Source organism: Actinia tenebrosa, unplaced genomic scaffold, assembly GCF_029948245.1.
Source record: "Actinia tenebrosa isolate PJP-AT-01 unplaced genomic scaffold, QUT_ActTen_1.0 PGA_scaffold1__47_contigs__length_23844297, whole genome shotgun sequence".
Taxonomy (NCBI): Eukaryota; Metazoa; Cnidaria; class Anthozoa; order Actiniaria; family Actiniidae; genus Actinia; species Actinia tenebrosa.
In genome coordinates, this window is record NW_028292578.1 from 4,528,562 (window position 1) to 4,547,041 (window position 18,480).

An 18,480-nucleotide genomic window follows, 5' to 3' on the forward strand; every position below is an offset into this window, starting at 1 on the left:
GGATTGGTTGGATAAGAACTACCAAGACAAAATGCAGGCAGACAAGAACTTCGAAAACACAGACTACGCCTTCAAACTTTATGCGCAAGCACACCCCGACTTTAGAATGAAAAAGCCTCAGTTCAAGAATTACTACCAGCCTTCTAAGAAACAAAAAGATAGTGAGTTGGTATTCGTGGGAGTCGCAGGGCTGGCGGGAGGCGTGGCCTTGGCGTATCTAATATAATGATCGTCTTTTTGGAAAGCGACAAGAATAACTTTACCACTTATTTGAATCCTCCCATCCGCGCGGAAAGGGTTAGGCTGGTTAGTTGCTCTTTGTACAATTCTTGGTATAATTTGATTGGCGGCTTTGTCATCGGAACTTCCGGTACCAAACCAAAAATACCAGATTCCCATTACACCCCCATAACACTGGCTAAGGAGCTAGCAAAGCATGGATATACTCTTACCACAGGATTGCCCCATGAAATGACATTCAAGAAAAATAATGGGAGCGCCAATCTAAAGGACAGTTCATTGGTAGAACTCCTGGGCCTTACTAGTACCACAATAAATAGCGGCAATACATATGATGTGAAATGGAAAGTCGCATCCTCTTACGAAGTCTATTGCGACTTGGTTCATAGTTACAACAATGGAGAAAAGTCTTCTCTTATGTCCAAGTTTCTGCCCCAAGGTAATCCATTTGACCCAGTAGAATACACTCCCATTTCTTTGAGCTATGACTTGTCTAATTTGGTAGAAAGCATAAACATCACCATTAAAGTGGACGGAAAGACGGTGGATTTTAACGGACGTAAGATCAATCTTGTTTTGGAATTCATATAATGGGCCGCGTAGAGGACAAACTTAAAAGGATTTACTATGGGCCGGAAGGCTATTGGAGAGGAGCGTCAGCTATCAAGAAACTCGCGACCGCGGCCAGGGTATCAGACGAAACAGCTAAGAACTGGTTGAAAAAACAAACCCTCTGGCAGGTCTATCTTCCCGTGCCTAAGTACATTCCCAGGCCCAGCTTTACCGTAAATACCCCCAACGAAGTTCATCAGGCGGATTTGCTTTTCTTGCCGCACGATAAGGTGAGAAAGAAGACCTATAGGTACGCTTTGACCGTAGTTGATATCGCAAGCAGATATAAGGACGCCGAACCCATAATCAGCAAGGATTCTGGAGAAGTCGCAGAAGCCCTAGGTAGGATTTATAAGCGCGTCTTGAAATGGCCTAAGCTGCTGCAAGTGGATGCGGGAACGGAGTTCATGGGCGTGGTTACTAAGACCCTGAAAGACCACGACACTAAGATTAGAAGAGCTAAAGCAGAGTACCACAGGGGTCAAAGCATTGTCGAAAGATTCAATAAGACCCTGGCCGAGCGTCTCTTTGGATACCAGTATTGGAAAGAGCTGGAAGATCCCTCCAAACGCAATAGGGAATGGACTCAGAGGCTCCCCCAGGTCGTCGCGGCTTTGAACAACGAGGCGGCCAGGGCTACGGGAATGAAACCCAGGGATGCCATAAAAAAGAAACACGTGGAACACAAGTCCTTCATCAGAAGTTCGAGGGCGGTCTTCCCCCATGAAAAGAAATTAGGTAATGTCACGGTTCGATATCTCTATGAGCCGGGTGAATTAGAAGGAGGATCCAAAAGAGCTACGGATCCTAATTGGTCTTTGGAAACTTACCAGATCCGAAGTGCGATAGCTAAGAAGGGTCAGCCCATCTTGTATTATCTTCACGATGGCCCCACACGTGGGTTCGTCATGGAAGAACTGCTTATCGTGTGATGTCCGAATGCTATCGTATGCACTCCATCATCACACATCCACCTCTTACCGTCAAATGCAGACAGTGACACCTTCTCCTGCGTGACGTTATGTATCTGATGACCATAGCTGCGCAGGCTGTTCATCTTATGCCGCTGTTCCTTGCGTGTTCGTAATACGTTGAGGTAGGACTCGTGCGTAATGTCCTCCTTAACCACATACTTTTTTACGCCTTTAGCTTTCTTTTCTACGCCGTCTAACTTTAGCACGCTGTACATCTTTGGTTTCAGACCCACGTATTCCACGATGGGTTTTCCTAACATTTCGTCTTTCATCTTCCCAATTACCTTCTTATTCTTCGCAGAGTAAAGGAAGTGCTCCTTCGGGTAACCGCTGGTGTCGTACTCGTCTATGTCGGGGAGGCAGTCTTTGTAAACGTCTTCCGTTTGCACTTCTAGAATTAGGGAGTCGGTGTCTGTGTACAGGAGGCGACAGCGGTCTCCGTACTTTGGCTTAAGCTTATCGTAGTAGAACTCGTACATAAGCAGCTTCGATAGATCCAGCACCGTAAAGCCTGTGTAAACGGGCTTGTTTAGTAAGAGGTTTGCCTTTTTCATGTGAATCACGTAGAAGTTCAGCATTTCTACGTATCTAACGAAGCCTGGCTGTGACACGTATGCTTCTGCTTCCTCTTTGGTGCTGACTATTTTTACGCTTACGCGCTTGCGGATGTTCTCCATTGTCTTTCCGAACACGCTGTTGTTCATCAGTTTGAAGAGATTTTTCTCGAAGTCATTTTTCGCTGCGGTACGCTTTTGCGTGTTAAAGTCAATGTAGGGGCGCATCCAGGGTTCCTGCGTGAATTTTAGGACTCTGTGGATCTTCTCTACGCGCATTCCGTGTCGCACGTAGAACTGCAGGTTGCGGTAATGTACCACATACTTCTTCTTATCCATCAGGTTCATAGTTAGTTTCCTGTACGGTTTGTAACCAGGACACATTTGCTTTTGCAGCGGACTTAGCTGCTTAAATGGTATCTCTATCGCTTCTGGTGCTAAGGGGAACTCATTGTGTTCGTCGTGCAGGTGCTCTGGGTACTCCAGATCCACTTCTAAGACGTAACCCTTGTCTTCCTCCTTTCCTACCTGCATGTAGAAGTCTATCGGCTTCACTGGATCCCATTCGAAGTCTCTCACAGGTAGGTACTGTGACATTGCCCAACCATAAAGGTTATTCGCATCCAGGTAGTAAATGTATGTGGTTGGTTTCTCTGGGTCGTGCTCTACTAAGGGGTTGTTTGCGCGGGCGTAACGTCGGCTGGGCCCGCATACGCCGCCACGAATACCGTCTTCCATAAACCGATACATGTCGTACTCCGTTAGGAGATCCAACTGCGCATTTGTCTTCTTTAACAAAGCACTCCAGCTGAGCCCAGGAGCCGTGTAGAAATTAGCGGGATCCAATCCGTAATATTCCATAGCCATCTTTCTGAAGCTTTGGAAAACATCTGCAAGCAGCACTACGTCAGACCTTAGGTAGATGTCGTGGTAGTCCCCCATGTTCTCACAGGAGTACTTTTCCCACACGTCTAACGCATGCTGGTACTCCTCATCCTTTATACCAGACTCGTTTAGGGTGCTGTAGAAGCGATCTTTGGGTGGTAGGGGTTCTTTGAATCGATCCCAGGAGTCCATGTATTCGTATGGGTAGACTCCTTTCCTTTCCGCGCCGTATTGACTGGAAATGGGAAAGTTGGTGTTATACTTTACGAGGTTTGCTAAGGAGTCCGCCATAAACTGCTGCGAATCTAAGAACTTTAGCTTACCCACAGTTACGGACATGTAGCGCTCTTTGTTGTTGGGTATGCATTTGACGTCGGAGCCGTCTGTTCCTTGTAGTAGCAAATGGGAGTCGTAACCGCGGAGGTTGTGAAAGAACACCGGAATCTCCATGTCTGGATTTACTTCGAAGTTTATATTGCATTTCCAATGAGCCGCTCCTCTGTATTTACCCGTGATGTGGCAGTGATCCCTAACCTTATCCACATAGAAATCCTCAACAAATGCTTTGTGACAGTGAATGCAGTGCGTGGAAGGCTTTCCCGGCTTCTCACCTTTCTTAGCATACTTCCCGCATTTAAAATGAGCTTCTCCTAGATACTTTCCATCTTCATCCCACGCTTTCTTGGCTCGTCTTCCAAACTGAAGAAGCGTATGTTGGCAAATGTGGCATTTTTTTGCCTTGTTAAAAGCCTCCTGGTTCTCTTTGGTAAATTCCATCTTCTTTGGACGTCTTAATTGTTCTCTTATCTCCCCCTCCTCTTCTCGCAATGCTTCTAGAAACTCATTAGCTGCGTTCTTACCTCGGTAAATCACAGGAGGGTTTGCTTTACCGTCTGATCTGACTACTATGTAACCAAAGGAGCAGATCTCGTGTAATCCTACCTTATTCGTGGCGCCACGTTTCTGCTCTTCCTTAGTTATCAACGCTTCGAAGTCTGCATATATCACGTAAGGCACTTGCATCTGCTTTTGATGGTCTGCGTATGAAAGCTCTTTGTTGGTGGGCATCTGGATCCGTTGCGCCACTTCTTCGACTCCGCGGCAGATCTCATCGTGTTTCTTTAGGGTATTTAAGGATGTAAATGACAGCAAGCAGCAGTCGCAGAAGTACTTTTTACCTTTGTGCTTAGTATGTCTGTAGAATAGTCTGCTAATGTGTTTAACCCACGAGTAGTGTCCGCCGTGGTAGAATAAATGTACGCGCTCTCCTTTACTTTTTGACAGAACTAACGGTACTATCGTCTGCTCTCTGACTCCGTAAACGTTAATTGCTAGATCGTTTATTTCCTCAAATATGGGGATGTCTATCAACTGCATGGGAAATTCCACACCATCCCACTCTAAATCATCTGTGGGATACTTACTTGTCCTACAGGGATCCTTCTCTGCTGGATACAGTGCAGACCTGATTGCCCACATAAAGCATCGATTGTCTTCATTCTTCACGTTTACAATAGCCTTCTTCCTTTCTACCCACGTTGGTAGCGGTACGTAACTCCCCCCTCGTATGGGTACGTACCTGGCTATACTTATCTCTATTCCTTCAACCTCCTCTACTGTCCAACCCGATCCTTCTTTCGTGTAGTTAGACAGCGACTCCATTATTGCTTCTAAGGCTTCACTGAGTGACCTATCCAGATTCGTGGATTCTAATATCACTAACGACTTTGATCGCAACATTGCTGTCGTCATTACCTCGTCTTTTGACAAACTTACTTCTACCATTATGCTCGCTTTCAGGGCTCCTAATTCTTCTATACCTTTTCGGAGAGTCCTTTTAACCTTCCTTTCTGACTGACGCCAAAACTGTCTAACGTCAATCTCACCGTTACCGGGTATTGACACCGTGCTGAAGTTGCTTTGGGATTCCATCTATATAATAGGAAATATTTTATACCTAATACCAAGCACTTTTTAAGTCGTCGTAGTCGTACTCACAGTCCTGACAATGCCAAAACAATTTAACCTTAGTCTCAAACTTCTTACCACATCCACAATCATAACTGCTCATACACTTCGTCTTCATTTTCAAATGCTTTTTCAAATCCGCTTCTTTCTTAAAAGTTCTCTTACATTCTTCGCACTCCATATATAGACTAACATATTTGCGCTGTTGCCCCCAACCACACTTGGAGTGGGTTGTTTCCGTAGGTGGATTTTTGACACGGGTCTTGCCCGTGTTGAGATTGCGCTGGAACCCCCATTCCCTATACTACTCACACAGCATTAGTGGGGGTAATGGATGGAGCTGAGGAGGCAACCCGAAGCTGCAGGCAATATACCCACAAATGATGTGTGCCAAAGTGATATTTGCAGTATCCCAGCCTATTGCTTTCTCTCTGCACTATATCAAAGATTGCTGAGAGCAAAATCATACACGCCAGCTATATTATTACAAATGCTGTCAGCTATTTCAGTAGACTGCATTATTTATATAATTGCTATAAGTATGGAACTTAATATTATGATACTACGGCGCCCTTGCCGGATCAACGAAAATGGTAAGCAAATAAACCATCAAGTTTTTGTTTCAAAACGTTCCAGAACCTATTCAAAAAAAATTCGACGCAGCCGTATCTCAATGAAATAGCTTTTCCACCTGATCTCTTATTGCAAACACGATCCGCAATCCAAACAATATGTTGATGCCTCCAACCGCTTAAATAATTAGGAAAACAATGGGCGAACAATGAATAGTATAATTATTTAAATGCAAACTTCCATCTTCCCCTCCCGATTAATGACATTTTGGGTTCTATGTTACCTCTTCGCAGTCTTGGCTACAAGTTCGTTGGCTCCCTTATAACCATAAGGGAATAAACTATCAAGCTTTAGATTATCAGCCAACAGAACTGGTCCACCATATGTGTTGGCCACGAGCACTCCGCGGCAGTGGTACCTCATGATGACGTAGAGTGGGTGCTGATAAGATAACTGTCTCTCCACACTTACACACAATCCTTCGGCTATGAAGTGAACTTTGCTAAGATGTTCTACAATCTGACTGACCTCCAAGTCTGTGAGCTGAACATTGAGTTTGGCTAAGGTCCACAAGTCACCGTCGTTTGGGGTATAGACAGGAGAACCTAAAAAAAACCGTTAGCAAACAAGTTGTTTCAATAGATTCATGCATTTTAACATCATGCACCGCACATAATACGGACAAAAACCATTGCATCCTTATGATTGATATACTGTAGCATGAAGCGTTCTAACAAGCCAAGACCATTCCTGTCAATGATATTACTAATTCATAGTAATTTTGCCAGATTTGCTGATAGAGTATGATCATCAATCTAAGAAATAATCTCTAAAGGTAATTTTAGTTCGAAAGGTTTTTCATACTCTGTTAATGGTCTATTTGAATTGCAACAGGCAGCAGTCTTGCCTCAGAGGAAGAATCCTTGGATGGTACGGATGCAAAGAGAGCAATCGGAGACATGAATTTCCACATCTTTCTTTTAGGATCCTTGTCTACCTCATCGGCCAGCGTCATCAAGTCATCGCCATAAGGGTGGTGTAGGACATAAAGGTGTCCTTCTTCGATGGCCTGCAATATATCAAAGTCGATCGTAATAGAGACATCGGGACTCAGAGGCCCAAAAGGCCTCATAGGATAATAATACCTATCTTAAGCCGTTTCTTATTAAGCGGATACTCTAATCTGCTTTGAACGGACAGCTGATTGCACGGTCCCGCTTAATTGTAAAATAAACCTCTACTCGGTGGATATCCTTCATTAAGCGTTCGCCAGGCACCTCTTTCGTAGGCACTTGCTTTAAGTTATACTTAGTTATTATATGCAAGGGCGTAGCAGCTTATATACCCCCCCCCCCCCCCTCACCCCCAGCCAATTTGTTTTTAGCAGAGCTCCCGCGCGGGGCGGGATAATTTTTCAACTACATAGGCTTATACTCAAAATGTCTTATGTACTACGGGGCGATAGAATTTAGTGATAAAAAAATATACATTGTTATATAACGAAGCCGGTCGTCTCGTGATTGATAAAGCATACATAATACTACTAGATTTAAATAAAACCATTTAAGGGCAGCCTACGACCACCTACTTACGGAAGGTAAGGGTTAGGTAATGGTTGTTGCAAATGAACATTTGGCTGTCTTTCGATCAATGGGCGTAACTTAAGACATAGAGAACCCCCACCCAATTTGTTTTTAGCAGAGCTCCAGCGCAGGCCAAAGGCCCATAGAGTTGAGTTTTCATGGCCTGACTACTACGTAACTTTCGTCCGTATACGTACGTCCAATTACACAACCCAGGGATCGCGCTTGATGCCAAAACAAATACAGTCCTTTGACTAAACGTTGTCGTTGATCGGATCATCCCTACGCACCTAGACCGAAAAGGAAAACGGGTAAATTACCCGGATATTGTGTCATCCAAACTGCTCGCCAGTTTACATTTTCGCCCTATGCTCGAGGCATGGTTTCAGCAAATTAAATGGGTACCAAAAAAGCGAGCTCAAGATGTGTTAGATAACATATGCGGCAGCTAGTAACTATTCTTATGATCCTTTTCGGTCTAGGCGCGTAGGGATGAAGCCGATCTAACGACAACGTTTATTTAGTCAAAGGACTGTATACTAACAAACCCGGCTCTCAAAGGCACAGAAAACAACGCTTTAGGACAAATTTAAGAACAACAACAGAAAAAAATATCTAGTTAAAGATGGATGTAGAACTATTGTTCAAGAATTCAGGTGTGTGTTTTTTAGAGAGCAGTTGTATAATATTTTTACTTTTGTGAAAAGCAGTTTTTTTCATCAAATCGACAATTTATCAAAGACTTTCTCAGCGCAAAACGTTTCATATTTTTATAGGTAATTTATTATAATGCTCGATAAAATATAAAAACAGTACATATTACAAACTATATTCGCGCTTTATTTAGCTTATAAATCTTCAATAATTTGATTGTTTTTAACCAACTATCGCAGTAGCATATTTAGTACGTACATGAAAAACAGTTTCGTTCTCTTCCCATCGGCAAAGCAAAGAAGACTTTTACTTAATAGTTTTAATATTTGTATATATAGAAAATCTTTTTAAACATACATGAAAATATAAAATGGAATACATAATTTGCATTAATAAATTTATCTCGGTTTTTATTAAGTTTAATTAACTGAATATCAACTTTATTTTTCGAAAATTTTTATCGTTCTTGATTTTCATATCTCGTTCACACATTAGAGCAGATAAAAACTGGTAAAATGAAATCTCAAAATCCAGTAAGATTAGTTTATAAGATTCTCGAAAAATGGTTTATGCTCATATGAAAATAATGAAAATATTTTAATGTAGAATTAGAATCAGAAAATTATTTTTATTTTAAGTAACACATCTGGTTGTCGCTGCAGGGTCTCGAAAATTTGTCTAGTTTAGGCGAGTAATCGCGAGCTTACTTTCTTCTCTTTAATGCTACCAAATATTTGTTTAATTAATTTTGCTGCTTCCATTTATGTGTTTAATTTTTATTGGGGAGAGAATACGTTTCATATAAAAAGATAAAACTCTTCATGTGGATAACCAAAAATTGTTATGTAAAAGAAGTGGAAAAGAAGTTAAATTAAGCTTATTTTGTAATTTGCTCTACTTTTTTAACCCCTTCTTTGATCGACGAGTGCTGATTGGTCCTTAAAAAGTTCTAGAAATCTCCTAAATTTGGAATTTTTTTAAAAAAAAAAACAAAGTAAATTTCACTATATTTTACTATATTTTATTAAATTATCTGTAGTAATTTTTTTCGCCTTTTTTTTTTTTTTTTTTTTTTTTTTTTGCACCGATTTTAATTTTCACCTGCAAGTTTTATCTAAATTGGGTTTCCTGTGCCTTTTTGGGAGCTCCACATTTAGGCAGTGCCTAATTAACAATTATTCGCCGAAGGCGAAGTGATTATCGGGGAAAATTTACCGATACGCGAGTCTTCGAGCGGCGAGGTAAATATTCCCCAATAACCACTAAGCCTGAGGCAAATAATTGTTTTAGTATAAATACACAGGTGATTCTTTCAAAAAAAGATTAAGAAAAAAAGAAGACAAAAGGCATTTTCTTTCCGGTAACAGCAACAAAGCAGCAGGCCGCCATTTTGGATTTTCGCTCGAGGTGATTATCGTGTGATAGTGTGAGTTCCATGACCAATCAGCGCGCGAGATTTTCTATTATCACCTGCGTATTTTCACTAGACTTATATATTTTCTTGCTAAACCAACCGATTTTAGTGCGCACGTTATCAGCATTGCCTTTTAGAAATATTGAACGCTTTCGACGTTTCCTTACCGTGTCAAAGGGCATTCCATTCAATGCTTTTGAGACAACGCTCTCCCATTCAAACTTTTCGTTCAATGTTGATTTCAATTCATTCCAGTTTACTCCCACTATATAGAAAAAATAAAATGTCTCTTAAAATCAATATAATTCATATTTTACTGCTAGTATACCATAATGTCCCAAAAAAATTCTTATTCCAATTTTCATGCCCTTGTTTTTCTCTTCCTCGATTCGAGGATTTGTTTTGGGTTATTTGGTTGTCTCCTCTCTCATGCAGCAAACCCCAGCCTACTAAACCCGGTAAGTTAGCCGTTATAGTTGGCCGTGCCTTGACTTAATTAGACGGCCCGCTAATGCAAGGTTTTCTGAAATTTGACAAAATACATTATGATGATAAAGGTATTACTTTCACCAGAGAAAGTTATCTTATTTAGATTCATTGGATTAGTTCCAGCCAGTCTTTGATCAGCAAAATGTTGATCTGACATCCAATCAGTCTTGGATTTGTCAAATGGCTCTTGATCGGATGGTATCTTTGCGTAGCCCTGAGTATCAAACCGAACGAAAGACATCTTAGTCAACTGCTTCAAATCAAACAAATCAATATTCTAAATTTATTGCATTTAAAAAGGTCAGTTTCTATACATGTCGATAGTATTGACCAAATTTAAGTGTAACTTTATTTCCGTTATTATGGATTCAGGACGAATTTAATAGGTAGATGTTATCGTACATCATTTGCCTAATTTAATACGGTTTTGTGCCCCTCACCCCCAAAATAAATAAAAAAACTTACATGTAAAAGAAGCTTCGGTTTTCTTTTAAAATGCTCTGCAATAGACGAGAACTCATTCATGGTCGGAATTGTTGGAGCAAAGACTTTCGATAACATGTACGAAGATCTCGCTGCTTCGTTAAACACAGCGAGCCCCCGCCATTTATCTGCATGGAACTTCAGGAATGGATCTTTGATTAGTATAGCTGTGAGACTAACAATCCCATGCTTGAGACGAGCAAATGGCATCGATTCGGTTGGTTTCTCGATCCCATAGTGTACTCGTTGGTTAAACAGGAAAGTACCACGGAACGATTTGCATGGCGAATACCACGGGACATTTTGGGGCAGGGATATTGGACACAATCCAGCTTGGCAGCTGAAAACAAGAGAAAGGAAAAATCATATGCTTGAAGGCAATATTCTTTATTTCTTACTTCGTATGCTCGACAAAAGAATTTAATTCGAGAAAAATCCTAACCGGAAGTCCCGGATTTTTTTTTTTTTTTTTCACGCAAGTGTGCCTTACAGACCACAAAAATAAAAGAAATATGGCTTTTGTGTAACTGAAGCCGTCATAAATACCGTTGCTTTGAAAAATGGGCTTTGAGAATTTAAAACGCAGAGGGAATAGTTACGGGATTATTATTATGCAGTTGGGTTAATTAAAATGATACTTAACTTTTGTTAAGTTGTTAACGGTGGAGGGGGCGCAGCCCAATGGATTTGAATAGACCTCCTCGGCTCTTACATATTGTTTTCCCATTTCAGATCACCTGTCATTCCCTAGAGTATAATTTCTTTGTTTAAGGTTTGCGCTCGGTTGCAGATGAGAAGACACATGAATAATGGATACAACTCAAAGAAAGAATATTATTCTCAAGGGAATGACACGTGGTCTGAAATGGAACAACATTAGGCTCGATCGCTCCAGAGCCAAGGAGGTCTATTCCATCACAGTCATGAAGGTTTGCTAACAACGAATGGCTCAATTTACGGGGGTACCGGAGGTACGGCAAGCTGTAAGTGTATCATTGGTCGCCACTCATTAAGTGTGATTACATTTAAACGGTCATATATGACAGGGCAGAAAAACGGTTTTTGGTTTTTTCGTAATAAGTACAGCTTTACGTATTTAAGCTCAATATTTTGTAAACACGTTCTTTTGGAGCCAAATAGGAAAATATCAAATGCGACCAAAATTTATTTATGCGTATTTGAGATATAAAGCCGTATTTTGGGAGAGGTGATATTTTGATCAGCAGAAAAACTGATATTTTCGTGAATAAGTAGCCTTTACTCTAATTCGAAAAAAAATCGTTACAAATTTCGAGCAGCAGTAACATAAATGAAACGCTTAAAAATTTGAAGTATTAAACTCAGTTGAATAAAAAAATTGAGAAAGTATTTATCGGGCTTGTCGTTTTTCGATTTAATTGCACTCCTTGTCCAATCAGAATAAAGTAATTTTGTTGAGTGCGTTTTGAAATAGTAAATATGCATTAACAAAGTAAATTAGTAATTATTCTGATTCGCTCCGAAAAGAAACACGCGGGAATTATGGTGAACCTTGAAAGTTGGTCTGTTGATGCTTCGGCTAGAACATTTCGGCTAGAGCGTTGTAACTTTCAATCTATTAAAATCCGTTTAAGTTTACGTTAAGAAATCGTCAAAAACTTAAAAATCTTGCCAGGCATTTAATCCGTGAACGGCAGTCTGTAATCATTAGCAAATTTCCTAGGTACTATACGAAGAGAATCTTTAATTCGAATTCTGTGCCGCCGATAGACAAAACACTTTAACGGGTATCTCTAGGAGTATTCATCAAACTAATTTTGAAGTATCCCTAACCTGATTTAGGAGTATCCTCTACCTGATTTAGGAGTATCCTCTACCTGATTTAGGAGTATCCTATACCTGATTTAGGAGTATCCTCTACCTGATTTAGGAGTATCCTCTACCTAATTTAGGAGTATCCTCTACCTGATTTAGGAGTATCCTCTACCTGATTTAGGAGTATCCTCTACCTGATTTAGGAGTATCCTCTACCTGATTTAGGAGTATCCTCTACCTGATTTAGTAATATCCTCTACCTCATTTAGGAATATCCCCTACCTAATTTAGGAGTATCCCTTAAACTGACCACTTTTATAGCTAGCTATCCTATTATTTTATTAATACAAGTTGCTAGCCTAAGAAACATTGTCAGTTATAGTTCTATGTTGGTTCTCAGTTAAAATTCCTAGTGGTACTGAAAATAATTGTAATTTCTTTGCTTAACTGCCTTTCAGAAAAGAATTTAGATTTTTTTTTTTTGAGTTATCCATTTTTGGTTTGATGCATCAATTATTGTTAATTTAACCCTTCGAGAAATAGTTATTTCTACCATTTGCGTTTAACCAATTAACAATGGTTGAAACAATATAGCATGGTTGGTTTGATGTATTAATTATCATTAATTTAACCATTCGAGAAATGGTTATTTCGACCATTTGCTTTTAACCATTTAACAATGGTTGAAATGAGAAAGTTTGACCGTTCTAAATTGATTCACCACCCATGGTACAATTCTAAATAGGTTGAAATAACCTATTATGGTGTTGTTGAAACTACCATAAATTGGTTATAATAACCAACTATTAATGGTGTATTTTACCACCTTTTGTTTTTTTTAATTTTTAATTTATTACAGGACAATTTACAACAAATACCCCCCCCCCCCCCCCAAATAATTACAATATGAATAGATATAAATAGCAAGAAATTTAGTTTTAGTTATTTACAATCAAATTCCAACAGAAAACATAAATTCCAACATAAATTGGTTACAGTAAGCCAACTACTAATGGTGTATTTTACCACCATAAATAACCAATCAAGAATGACACTTAAACAATGCTCTTAATTGTATTTATTTCTACGAAACAACAGTTATATATATGACAATTCCATATCGTGTCTTTCAAAATGACATGCATGCATATTAGAAGTTTAAGATCTTGAGCATCGAGAAAAAACTACAAAACCTGTGAGTATACCTATATATTTTCTGTATTTATTCATAAGCTTGTCTTTAAAGGTCTAGTGTACCTACTGCGCAGGACCATGTCTGGCTATGTTCTAATCCAATATCGTACCAAGAGCCTGCGTTTCTTCTGGCCTGCGGCGAAGAAAGAGGGGTCTGGCATAACCCATTTTTGCGCATGCGCAATTTTCCGGAAGTTTTATTATATTTAAAAATTTTTATTTTTATTTTTGGCAAGTCTTTTAACGTGTGTGCTACTTATACCTGAAGTCCAAGAAATCCTGGTCGGCTCAAAAAATGGATTATGCCAGAGCCCTCGTTCTTCGCCGCAGTCCAGAAGAAACGCAGGCTCTGGGTACGAGATTGGTTCTAATCATGTCAGCACTTTTGTCTTGGCGCATTAGTATTTGGTAAGATAAAAGTTGATGTAGACTTTTTTGAGATTGAAAGAAGGAAACTTTATGTCATTCCTTTTAAAACAAAACTGCCGAGGCGGACCAGAAAAGGAATTATGCAAAAAAAAAAAAAAAAAAAAAAAAAAAAAAAAACAGCAACAACAACAAACAAACAAAGAGCCGGATAAAGACAAATATAGAGCAAAAAATAGTTAAAAAACCACAAGGTTAATAACTGCATGTGGAAAAGGAAAATTTATTTTATTTTTTCCGACGATTTGCAGTATAATGGTGGCATAGAAACGTATTTGTTGAAGGTGGATTGAAAAAATGATAAAATAAACCTTAAGACCCGATGAATCTGGCCACACCTCCAAAGAAATGATTTTCTCTCTTCTGCTTCAGGATGCATAAATCTAGTCAACATCACCCCGGCATATTTCAAGTGGAAATGTTGTGAATGTTCAATCAATATGCTCGCCTAGCAGCTGAAGGCTTTATAGTGGTCTGGAATTGCCCTCCAGCAGAATTGCTAATGCCACCTTTAACCCACGTTTATTGCTAGATACTATTCTATTAAAGCAAGCTGATAGTCTAAGGAACATTGTCTTTTGAAGTCGTAGTTTTATCATGGTTCTCAGTTAAAATTTCTAATGGTACTGAATACTGCAATTTCTTTGGATAACTGCCTTCCAAAAAAAAATTTGTTTTTTAATTTAGCCATATGGTTCAAGATTTACTATTTTCTTGAAGAAAGGCTGTTGTACAAGGCTAAAATCTTGTTATTCGGTGAAAGTGGAATCAAAGTGTTAACCCAAAGCAAAAATTGTATTCGAAAATGAGGTTTAGGCCTTCATTTGCTTATTTACTATATATTTTCTAAAAATGAAAAAGTAACATTCTAACTCAAATGCAATCAAACATCTTTGTGCAATTGAAAATACCGCTTCAAACAGGCATTTTATCATAGTACATCAGTTTCTAACTGTTTAAAAAAGGTTTTGGGTGTTAACCTGGGATTAAATTGGGATCAAAACTCATACGAAAGTCTAGATTTTGGCGCTTTTTGCCATTATTGCTCATTATTGAAAAAAACTCTTTTTAATGTATTAACTATTGTTAATTTAACAATATTTATTTATTTCTATCTATATCAATACTCCATTTTACAGTTCCATTCAGTGACCACGAATAATAGTTCCTAGCCGAGGCTGGAGTTACCGCGCGTGATAAACTGTGGTTTTCCTATGCGCGGAAACTCCAGCCTCGCCTAGGAACTAATTGACTATTATTCTTGGTCACTGAATGGAACTGTAAAACGGAGTATTGCGTTTAACCAATTCACAATAGTTGATACAACAGTGGGTTTGATGTATTAATAATTGTTATTTTGAACATTCGAGAAATGCTTATTTCTACCATTTGCTTTTAACCAATCAACAATTGTTGAAACAACCGCACAGTTTATAACCATTTGAAATTGATTACCACAGACCCACCCATGGTACAATTCTATATAGGTTAAAATAACCTATTATGTAGAAGATACTATAGATTGGTTATATAACCAATTATTTATGGTGTATTTTATCATCGTGAATTGGTTATAGCAACCATTTATTAATGGTTTATTTTACCGCCATAAAAAACTACCAATTGATAAATGGTCATTACAACCTTTACCAATTGATTACCACAGATCCACTTTTTAAAACTTTTTTCAGGGTTGATTCAACCAATCCATTTTTACAATGTTGCCGGTCTGACATTTTGTAATATTTTATAACTTTTAAAGACACAGAAATTCACGAAAAGAACATAATTTTTGAGAAAAAGAATGAAAACGAGAAAACAGTAACTATTACAAAAGGAAAGAAAAAGAACATTATAAAACCGAGAAAAAAAAGGGAAGAGAAATACGAAAAACAAAGATATTTAAGAGTAATTCATGAAGGAAAAGAAGAAAAAATCATCTTCAGTCATCTTTTTGCTACCACATGCAAACCTACCATGAATCAAGCAATGCAAAACTCAATACCACCAACAGCAACCAAATCTTCATTTTTGGGCTTGATAATCAATAATCTTAAAGACCCTAGCCGAATCAAAAGAACCGTGTCGCTTGAGTTTTTTTTTTTTTTTAATTACCAAATGGTGCGTTTCTTGTTTCCAGAAGAAGCAGACCAGCGACTACCTCGTACACGTATTCTCCAATAGTGAGCAATTGAACAATAGAGAGAGGAAAAAAACTAATCAGGTCAAGAAAGGTTATAGCCGATATTCAGTAACAAAACAAGGCTTTGTATACTCTTAATCATTCTATTGAGGATTTTCAAGCCTGAGGCAACATGGCATTTTCAATCAGCCGGTCACAACAGTATAAAATTTTACCAAACTTAGTCTTCACGTTTTTCCTGCATGAATTCTTCATCTGTCGTGAGATCATTTACATATGGTTTTGATACATTTAAAGCTTCAATCGGCGAAAAAAAATAACGAGACCAATAATTTGTAAGCACATGGATTCATTTTGTAACAGTTTGCTATGAAATTTGTTACCAGAAAAATAAACCATCTTCCACGCTATCAAATTTTTTATTCCCTTCATTTTGTAACAGTTTGCTATGAAATTTGTTACCAGAAAAATAAACCATCTTCCACGCTATCAATTTTTTTATTCCCTAACGATTGGTGGCACATGAGCATTCGTCCATTCAATATTGCTACGGGGAGGGGGGTTGGAGAAGAAAAGTTGAATTGGGCAGTCCTTGGTTGTCTATAGGTCTCAAGGTATTTAGTTTTCTCCCGATTGTTAGTAAGTAACATACAAGATATATCGTTCGCCGAAAGGAATTATGGGTTGACTAGTTTTGCTTAACATTTTCTGAGCTGGGACTTAAATCGGTTAAAATGGAATTCCGTCATGAATTCGACTAGCGTTTACGATCAATTTAATGAATGTCTCTCTTGGCAGAACCATGACAAATGCTAATGAAAATAAAATGTTGAACATCAGAAAAAATCTGTTAACATTTGGTCAGCTACGATTTCAAGCTCACGCCCCCTCATGTGAGCCCATACAAAAACAAGGTTTTAGGATCTTTTCTCAAAATAATGACTATCTAGGCAAAAAACAGAAGTGGATTCAGTTAATTCAACTATTCACGGACTGTATTATATGGTTTAGATTGAATTCTATTGAAAAAAAATAACGTACTTTTTTAGTTCAATGTACGCTATTGGACGTATTTTAGAAGAGAAAATGCATGACACAACCGGGGTCAAGCTAGAAAATCGTCTCTCCTTGATATAAAACAGAACCAGTCAAAAAAACAGAAGTGGATTTGAAAACCCCGGGCTTTCCTGAATATTTTGGTATATAATTAATAGGAATTTGTTAAAATTTAGAACCGTATTTTTTTCTGATTTTATAAGCTCATACTATCTGTTGGCCTATACATTCGCTTCTTATGGTTTCTTAGGTTTCGTAGCCTCGAAAACACGCTAACTATTAGTTACTGAAAGAACAGAAGATTTACGGGTCATTTAGGATGTTTTGTGACGCAGTTTACTTGTGCTATATACCTTAACTTTAAAGAACAGCCTTTTGTATTGGAAAGAGAGGAAAAAGACCGAAAAGAGCAAATATTCCAAATGTATGGGCAATTTTTTCCAATACCTCAATTCTGATTGGTTGACCGTGAGTTTGTTCTGAGGGTCAACTCAGCTGTAAGATGCAGCATGCATAAAACATGCAAGGCATATGTAACAAAACCTCACCAACTTTATTTGTGTTATACTGCCTTTTTTTGGAAGCGTACTTATTATGCCATGAAGAGCGTAAGTCCGTCCGTAAGTCAGTCAACAACTTACCGGCTTTTGGTATAATACTGTATTCGGAGTTAAACGAGAAATCAACAATATATTTAATCACAAGACTAGTACTAAACGGAATCAACGACGACGAAAAGCGACGTTGTCCGATGTTTCTTCGATATATTTTCGCGGCGACATAGGCGTTCTCGTCTACAGCTACTGACTATTTTCGTGATCACTCGTCCTGTTTTCGACATATTATTGATTGAAACTGTTTATCTACGTCGACCAGGTCCTACTCGAATTCTCGAAGTCCTGAATTCTCGTCCCTAATGATTCCCTCGAGGTCGGATTATTTTACTGAATAAGGCACAGCTACGTAAGGCTTCAATGAAAAATAGATTTTTTTACAAGAGTTTGTTTGTAGAGAGTGTTTTAAACTGTTGGACATCTCATTGATCATAGACTGATATTATCCAGCAGGATGAAGAGCACTTGATTGAATTTAGTGTTTTCGTTGAATTTCATCGCATTTTATCACTCAATGTACAATACTTTTTTTTTTCATCAAATAAAATTCCCAGCTTTCAGAATTGCTTTCAGAGTGTGTGTTTGTAGAAAAAGACTAAATAGACTAAATATTAGCCTGATTAATCGCATAGGGGGAAAAAGCATTAGAAACTTAATAAAGGATGGAAAGAACAAAGAACAGAGTCTGCTCAAGAATATCTAAAAGGAATTTACACAAGAAACCTCTTAGTTTTAGCCAATTTAGTTTAAGTTTAGTTTTTTTCCTTTTTTTTTTTTTTTTTAATATATATATATTTCTTTCTTTCTTCTTTTTTCTCCTGACC

General features: G+C 38.4%; 1 protein-coding gene across 1 annotated transcript in view; it reads right to left on the reverse strand.

The window, feature by feature from the left end:
- LOC116290907 (uncharacterized) overlaps positions 1-15,920 on the reverse strand; it is a 29,217-nt gene extending 13,297 nt beyond the window's left edge. The window contains exons 1-7 of the mRNA XM_089032163.1: positions 15,820-15,920; positions 10,412-10,769; positions 10,022-10,160; positions 9,625-9,722; positions 6,714-6,875; positions 6,542-6,599; positions 6,090-6,411 (exon numbers count right to left, since the gene is read on the reverse strand). Coding sequence (XP_088888289.1) covers positions 6,090-6,411; positions 6,542-6,599; positions 6,714-6,875; positions 9,625-9,722; positions 10,022-10,160; positions 10,412-10,769; positions 15,820-15,872 — 1,190 coding nt within the window. The 5' untranslated portion in view covers positions 15,873-15,920. The remainder of the gene's footprint in view (positions 1-6,089; positions 6,412-6,541; positions 6,600-6,713; positions 6,876-9,624; positions 9,723-10,021; positions 10,161-10,411; positions 10,770-15,819) is intronic.
- Between the last annotated feature and the right edge of the window lie 2,560 nt (positions 15,921-18,480).